We start from the raw sequence: 8,624 nt of genomic DNA, 5'->3' as shown, positions 1-8,624 counted from the left end.
ATGATGTTGTGATGATGTCGTGGTGATGTCGTGATGATGTCGTGGTGATGTCGTGATGATGTCGTGATGATGTCGTGGTGATGTGGCGATATATGTGTATGTAGTACCTCCAGGCCCTGGACCTGCCCCCGCAGCAGCCTCTTCTCCTCCTGCTCCGTGGTGAGTTTCATCTCCAGCTCTGGTCCAAAGCAGTGAGTTATTGGACAGAGAGCAGCCGACCAGCCTAGCGCTGCCTGCTTAGCTACAATCTTCTCTACGCTCTTCTCTGACCGGCCTAAAAGGGGCGCTGCACACAGGGCAGTCTGTTAGGCCAGACGCACACCGGCTGGTCTGGTGGTCTTCTGGCTAAAGCAGCAAAGTCAAGCATCGAGTGCGCGTGACGCGTTCGCTGGCGGCGTGTTTATCTCCACGCTGCAGCGGTTCCTCGTTCAGTGTTTTCTCTCCTGCGTTCTCAGTGTTTGTTGTTGTAATTCTCATTTCAGCCACAAGAGGTGGAAGAGCGCCTCCACTTGTACCTGAGTCTACATGGACCTTTACATGTACCTCTACATTTACTACATGTACCTGAGTCTACATGTACCTCTACATGTACCTCTACATGTACCACTTGTACCTGAGTCTACATGTACCTCTACATGTACCTCTACATGTATCACATGTACCAGAGTCTACATGTACCTCTACATGGACCTTTACATGTACCTCTACATGTATCACATGTACCAGAGTCTACATGTACCTCTACATGTACCTCCACATGTACCTCTACATGCACCACATGTACCAGAGTCTACATGTACCTCTACATGTACCTCTACATGTACCACATGTACCTGAGTCTACATGTACCTCTACATGTACCTCCACATGTACCTCTACCTCTACATGTACCTGTTCCTCCACATGTACCTCTACCTGTACCTCTACCTCCACATGTACCTCTACATGCACCTCTACCTCCACATGTACCTCTACCTGTCCCTCCACATGTACCTCTACCTCTACATGTACCTGTTCCTCCACATGTACCTCTACCTGTACCTCTACCTCCACATGTACCTCTACATGCGCCTCTACCTCCACATGTACCTCTACCTGTCCCTCCACATGTACCTCTACCTCTACATGTACCTGTTCCTCCACATGTACCTCTACCTGTACCTCTACCTCCACATGTACCTCTACATGCGCCTCTACCTCCACATGTACCTCTACCTGTCCCTCCACATGTACCTCTACCTGTCCCTCCACATGTACCTCTACCTGTCCCTCCACATGTACCTCTACCTGTTCCTCCACATGTACCTCTACCTGTACCTCTACCTGACAGTAGACGTAGTGGTGCTCTTCTGCCCCTTGTGGCTGAAGTGAGTATCACAACAACAAACAGAGAAAGTCGATCCCGACCAGAAAGAAAAAGGAAACTCACGGCGGCGTGACGTCAAAACATTCAATACTTCAGTGTCAAAAACAAAACATTTGAACATTTATAGACATTTTGTTTAAAACAAACACATTTCAATCGGATCATGAAGATCAGGACTCTGGGTTCTTGACATTTGATGCTTCAGAGAAACACACGAAGCAGAACTATATTTCTGTAAAGGAACATCCATAGAGTCAGTGTTGGACCCTCAAACGCTGCAGATCGTATATCATGTACTAATACTGCAGTACTACTTGTGTACCGGCTGGAATCTTCGTGATGAAGTATTCAGTGTAAAAGAGGTTTGGCTTTGCAGCTTCACCAGAAACGACCTGATTGAGGAGCGTCACTAGAAAACCTTCAGGTTAACCTTCAGTTTAACATTTAGATTAACCTTTAGTTTAACCTTCAGGTTAACCTTTAGTTTAACCTTCAGCTTAACCTTTAGTTTAACCTTCAGCTTAACCTTTAGTTTAACCTTCAGCTTAACCTTTAGTTTAACATTCAGTTTAACATTCAGGTTAACCTTTAGTTTAACCTTCAGATTAACCTTTAGTTTAACCTTTAGTTTAACCTTCAGCTTAACCTTTAGTTTAACCTTCAGCTTAACCTTTAGTTTAACCTTCAGCTTAACCTATAGTTTAACCTTAGTTTAACATTCAGATTAACCTTTAGTTTAACCTTCAGTTTAACCTTCAGGTTAACCTTCAGTTTAACCTTCAGGTTAACCTTCAGTATAACCTTTAGTTTAAATCAGTTTAACCTTCAGGTTAACCTTCAGTATAACCTTTAGTTTAAATCAGTTTAACATTCAGGTTAACCTTCAGTATAACCTTTAGTTTAAATCAGATTAACCTTCATTTTAAAACCAGGTTAACCTTCAGATTAAATCAGGTTACCTTTAGTTTAACCTTCAGATTAAATAAAGTTAACCTTCAGAATAACCTTCATCTTCTCTACACTTTCACAACTCATCTGTTCGTCCTCAAGTAAAAAGACAAACACGGCATGAAAACACTTCAACAGGTAAATAATAATTCAGGTGTTTTTAGGAGTAAAAGTGAGAATAAAACTAACTGTTTCTATCAGAGAGGATCAGGTTTATTGATGAGAAACCAGACGATTCATCCCCAAATATCCTCCACGTACCTCATTTGCATATATGTAAATACATCAGGAGCTTCAGAGCTCAGTTAAAGGGACAGTTCACCTTTATAGCTTTGCTTCTGCAGGTTTCTGGTCCAGTATTTCATCCGTTCACCTCTAAACACCGCTTTTAGTTTTATTCTCTCTTTTTAACCAGAGGAACGTACAATGCATGACTAATATGGAAGATGATGGAAGCACTAAAGTGTGAGCTCACCGTGGATCTGTTTCTCCGTGAGCTCCAGCTGGACCTGCGTCTGCAGAACGGAACACAGAACCCACGGTTATCAGAACGTTCTGGGTTTCAACCCCTGAACGCAACACAGGGTGTTACGCAATCTGGTTAACGATGAGGAGAGGTTTGAAAGGAGACGCAAAGGATCAAAGGTTTTTTCATGAAATATCAACATTTAAAGCTTCATTTTACTGATTTTTATGACGGAAGCTTTTGTCTCACATGATGCGTTCAAGGGCCGTCGGAAAGATAAAAAAACTGACAATTATGACGGATAAATGGTGACGTTTTGGCAATTTTTTTTATGAAGAAAAATCTTTTTCAGCATATATATATATATTTTTATATATATATATATATACATACATACATACATACATACATATATATATATATATATATATATATATATATGGAAGGTGGACGATGTTTTGTATTCCTCCGTAAGGAGATTTTAACATTTTAATATAAATATTTATGTTTTATAATAATAATAATCTCTACAATCATTGATAATGAATCATAAATCCAGATTATTAATCTGACGCCTCACAATGAAGCAGTGGATATGATTTGTACCGTGAGATTAAAACATATCAAGCTTAATGTTTCATTATCTAACGAATAGAATACATAAATACGACTACTGGGAATGATGTCATTGAGATATTACAAATTTGCCACGGTAGAAATGTGTTAAATACAAGAAGTCGTCATGTTGGTGTTGACATCCCATAATAACATGTTTACTAAAGACTCGTTCAGTTCGTCATTAGAGCAATACATCAGATCTCAGCTCAGTCACCTGTTCCAGCCTCTCATTGGTTCCCTCGGCTCCCGGCTCCGCCCCTTTCCCTGTGACCTCAGAGACTCCGTTGGCCCCGCCCACCTCCGCGGTGGCGCCCTGGTTGGCTTTGTCCTGGAGCGCTGCAGGAGGGGCCACACGTACGATTACTGGTTACTGAGCCTCACCTCTAGAACAGAGGCTGACTCAACAGGTGAACAAATGAAACGCACCTCCTCTAAACGTGAGAAAAGTTACATTTTAAATGTATTTAGTTCTATATTCAACATAAACAAAATGGCGGCTCACCTTTCATCTTCTTCTGCAAGGCGGAGTTCTCTGCCTGCAGGCGGAGCAGCTCTCCGTCCGTGGGGGCGGGACCGGGGGCGGGGCTTGGCGGGGCCACGCCCCCTTTCAGGCCCTGGTTCTCCTGCTCCAGCTGCTCGATCTGTGTGCACAGCTGGAAACGAAGCGTCAGCACAACGTCAGGAGAGGAACATGACTTACAACACTTGAAACATGTTATATATATTTAAATTATGTTGTAAAATAAATGATTCAACCCGTGTTCTTTTATTTCTCATGATTCATGTTTTAATAACGGACATAACGATGGTTCTGTTTCCAGAGAGGAGCTTTTATTGTGAAAAGCTTCAGCTCGGGCACGTGTTAACCGCCTCCAGCTCTCTCCGTGGCGGGGTGACCTACGTTCTGCGTGTCCCTGAACGCAGCGCGGTACCTTGGAGAGCTCCGTCATCAGCGTGCTGTTCTGCAGCCGGAAGTCGTCCTCCTGGCTGAGCAGCTTCCCCTGGAGCATCTGGTTCTCTCCCAGCAGCGCCTCCACCTCCTGAGGACATAGGTTCATATGTTACACCTCCTGAGGACATAGGTTCATATGTTACACCTCCTGAGGACATAGGTTCATATGTTACACCTCCTGAGGACATAGGTTCATATGTTACACCTCCTGAGGACATAGGTTCATATGTTACACCTCCTGAGGACATAGGTTCATATATTACACCTCCTGAGGACATAGGTTCATATGTTACACCTCCTGAGGACATATGTTCATATGTTACACCTCCTGAGGACATAGGTTCATATGTTACACCTCCTGAGGACATAGGTTCATATGTTACACCTCCTGAGGACATAGGTTCATATGTTACACCTCCTGAGGACATAGGTTCATATGTTACACCTCCTGAGGACATAGGTTCATATGTTACACCTCCTGAGGACATAGGTTCATATATTACACCTCCTGAGGACATAGGTTCATATGTTACACCTCCTGAGGACATATGTTCATATGTTACACCTCCTGAGGACATAGGTTCATATGTTACACCTCCTGAGGACATAGGTTCATATATTACACCTCCTGAGGACATAGGTTCATATATTACACCTCCTGATGGACATATGTTCATATATTACACCTCCTGAGGACATAGGTTCATATATTACACCTCCTGAGGACATAGGTTCATATATTACACCTCCTGAGGACATAGGTTCATATATTACACTTCCTGAGGACATATGTTCATATATTACACCTCCTGATGGACATATGTTCATATATTACACCTCCTGAGGACATAGGTTCATATATTACACCTCCTGAGGACATAGGTTCATATATTACACTTCCTGAGGACATAGGTTCATATATTACACCTCCTGATGACATATGTTCATACATTACACCTCCTGAGGACATAGGTTCATATATTACACCTCCTGAGGACATATGTTCATATATTACACCTCCTGATGGACATATGTTCATATATTACACCTCCTGATGGACATATGTTCATATATTACACCTCCTGAGGACATAGGTTCATATATTACACCTCCTGAGGACATAGGTTCATATATTACACCTCCTGATGGACATATGTTCATATATTACACCTCCTGAGGACATATGTTCATATATTACACCTCCTGATGGGTATAGGTTCACATCACTAGATATAACACCTCATGTTGATATCACTAAAACAACGAGACCGTGAATATGAAAGAATAAAACAAATAGCAGGTTTTTATCTCATGAATATTACTATTTTTAAAATACTGAAAGTAGAAAAACGATGATTACAGAAAAAACATTTATCGGAATATAAATTAGAAAAAATAAGATGAAAACTCACCTGAGCTTTCTTGCTCTTATTCAGCGCCTGAGGAGGAATAATAATAATAATAATAATAATAATAATAATAATAATAATCATTAAAGTGAACAGGTTTGATGAGCTCAAGCTGTTGATAAATTTTTTTTCATGATGAGAAGATAAAACATGACGACATCAAGTGAAACTCATAAATATTATTATTTATAATAATAATAATAATAATAATAATAATAATAATAATAATAAAGGTGACAATTAGGTGATTTTTTTTTTTGTTGAGAAAATATTATTATATTAATAATAATAAAGTGGTGTTATTATAATATAAATTTATAATATTGTTATTAATAATAATAATAATAATAATAATAATAATAAACAAGTGTTACTATTAATAATAATAAAGTATTGTTACCTTCTGCGCTTTAATGAAGTCTCGTTCCAGAACAACATTCTTCTGACGGACGGCGTTCAGTTCTGAAAACAAACATCGTTATGAAATGAATACATGAACCATCTTCATCTTCTTCATCTTCATCACACAGAGGAAGGGTTTACCAGAAGAGTTCTTCCTGAGGTCGTCTGACAGCTGGTAGTTCTGAGTCCGGAGCTCCAGCAGCTGAGCCTGAACACACCACCACCTTCATCATCATCATCATCATCATATCATCATCATCATCATCATATCTTCATCATCATCACCACCATCACCAGCATCATCATCATATCTTCATCATCATCATCATCACCATCACCAGCATCATCATATCTTCATCATCACCACCAGCATCAGCATCAGCATCATCATCCTCATCATATCTTCATCATCCTCACCAAAGATACAGTACTTTATAATAAATCATCTCAACTAGAAGTAACCACCACCAGTGTGTACTTCTGTACTTTGACTGTAGTAAAGTATCAGAGTACTTCTTCCTGCTCCACCTCTGTGGTTCCAGTGTGTACTCGTGTGTACTTTTACTGTAGTACAGGATCAGAGTACTTCTTCCTGCTCCACCCCTGTGGTTCCAGTGTGTACTCGTGTGTACTTGTACCACAACACCACCTCTGTCTCGTGCACGTTAACATGTTGACATGTTGTTTACATGTCAAGCTAAGCTAAGCTAGGCTATGCTAAGCTAGCGTTACACTGTCAGGTACAAAAGCATTGATCAGTTTGTGATCAGTGATCAATTGGATCGATAGCCCCCCTCGGAGTCACGTGACGTTATTTAAATGCATATTAAAACATGTAAATACCGGGACACCGGACACCGCTCATGCTAACCGGCTAACGGCTAACACCGAGCGAGCTGACGTCACGCGGCCGACAGGCGAGAGTTTGTTCCTCGCGACACCGACAGCGGCACACCTGTCCCGGGTTCTGGACCCTACCTGCATGCGATGGAACTCCTCCTCGGACAGAGCCTGCGCCATGGCCGCGTTAGCTGAGCGGCTAGCTGGAAGCTAGCAGGAAGCTAACAGGAAGCTAGCAGGGGAGGAGCACAGAGGCGGACACGGGACGGAGATCTCACTCTGACGCGGTTTCCCGGAAACCAAGAAGGAAACACGGGACAGAGAATGAACACGAGACAGAGCGCTCACTCTGACGCGGTTTCCGGGAACCAAGAAGGAAACACTTGTTTGTTTGTTTGTTTGTTTGTTTGTTTGTTTGTTCTGCTGCAGAAGAAGAAAACAGATCCTCTCGTGCAGCGAAATGATACCACTCTGTGTACAAATACTCCACTACAAGTACACACATACTCCACTACAAGTACACTAGTACTCCACTACAAGTACACTAATACTCCACTACAAGTACCCTTGTGCATTAAACTCTTTAAATTAAATTCTTCGTGCACGTTTCCTGGTGTAGTTCAGTAAAATCTAGACCTGGACCCAGAACCTCTGGCTCTGAACCAGGACTCTGGGATCTGGTTTTACTGGTTTTACTGGTTTTACTTGTAAATCATGAGACGAAGAGGCTTAAAGAACCTCAATGACAAAGTTATTATTATGATTATGATTATTATTATTATATAATAATCCACAGGAACCACATACACAAGTCAAGAGTCAAGAACACATGTAAAGAGATTTCCAACCACAAGTCTCTTATATTCAGGCCTGCAGTTCCTCGTCTCGCCGCTGGGGGGCGACAGCGCCCCGCCAGTGAAGCTGAGATGAACAGACGCTTCAGCTGGACCCTGAAGGAGAAGGTTTCAGATCCCCTCTGTCCAAGTATGTCAGGAAGGAGCAGATCACGTAGTACAACGCTGAACTTATGTATATTATTACATTAATGATGCATTAATACTCATTCGTGTTAAATGACGAATGTTCTTCTTTCACAACACATATTCACATAATCACATATTTACATAATAACATATTCACATAATCACATATTCATAATAACATAATCACAAAATCACATATTCACATAATAACATAATCACATAATCACAGCTTCAGACATTTTTTGGGTTTTGAACAAATAAAATAATAAAACGACCGAAACACAAAACAGAAAACTTTACTTCAAACACATAAAGAAAAATAAAGTTTACAGCCAACTATAAGGTCACGTTATCAGGATGCTATCAGTGCAAATAACACACACACACACACACACACACACACACACACACACACACACACACACACACACACACCACATACAGTGTGATGGCCTCTGTACAGTGTTTGCCAAATGGGCGGTGTGTGTGTGCGTGTGTGTGTGTGTGTGTGTGTGTGTGTGTGTGTGTGTGTGTGTGTGTGTGTGTGTGTGTGTGTGTGTGTCAGTAGGTTTTACAGACCATCAACTGTTCTCCCATGATGCACCAGGGCAGGGTCAATGTCACATCATTCATCTCAATG

At 41.4% G+C, this 8,624-nt stretch overlaps 1 protein-coding gene across 1 annotated transcript in view; it reads right to left on the bottom strand.

Annotated features, from left to right (window-relative positions):
- Window positions 1-7,278, bottom strand: part of gripap1 (GRIP1 associated protein 1) — a 36,729-nt gene extending 29,451 nt beyond the window's left edge. Inside the window, exons 1-9 of the mRNA XM_079225907.1 lie at window positions 7,140-7,278; window positions 6,303-6,369; window positions 6,160-6,221; window positions 5,763-5,789; window positions 4,331-4,438; window positions 3,901-4,051; window positions 3,613-3,734; window positions 2,790-2,829; window positions 108-178 (exon numbers count right to left, since the gene is read on the bottom strand). Coding sequence (XP_079082033.1) covers window positions 108-178; window positions 2,790-2,829; window positions 3,613-3,734; window positions 3,901-4,051; window positions 4,331-4,438; window positions 5,763-5,789; window positions 6,160-6,221; window positions 6,303-6,369; window positions 7,140-7,181 — 690 coding nt within the window. The 5' untranslated portion in view covers window positions 7,182-7,278. The remainder of the gene's footprint in view (window positions 1-107; window positions 179-2,789; window positions 2,830-3,612; window positions 3,735-3,900; window positions 4,052-4,330; window positions 4,439-5,762; window positions 5,790-6,159; window positions 6,222-6,302; window positions 6,370-7,139) is intronic.
- Between the last annotated feature and the right edge of the window lie 1,346 nt (window positions 7,279-8,624).

The sequence above is a fragment of the Taurulus bubalis genome, assembly GCF_910589615.1.
Source record: "Taurulus bubalis genome assembly, chromosome: 11".
Classification (NCBI taxonomy): domain Eukaryota; kingdom Metazoa; phylum Chordata; class Actinopteri; order Perciformes; family Cottidae; genus Taurulus; species Taurulus bubalis.
Note: the sequence above shows the minus strand (reverse complement) of the source record. Positions and strands in the feature narration are given on the sequence as shown.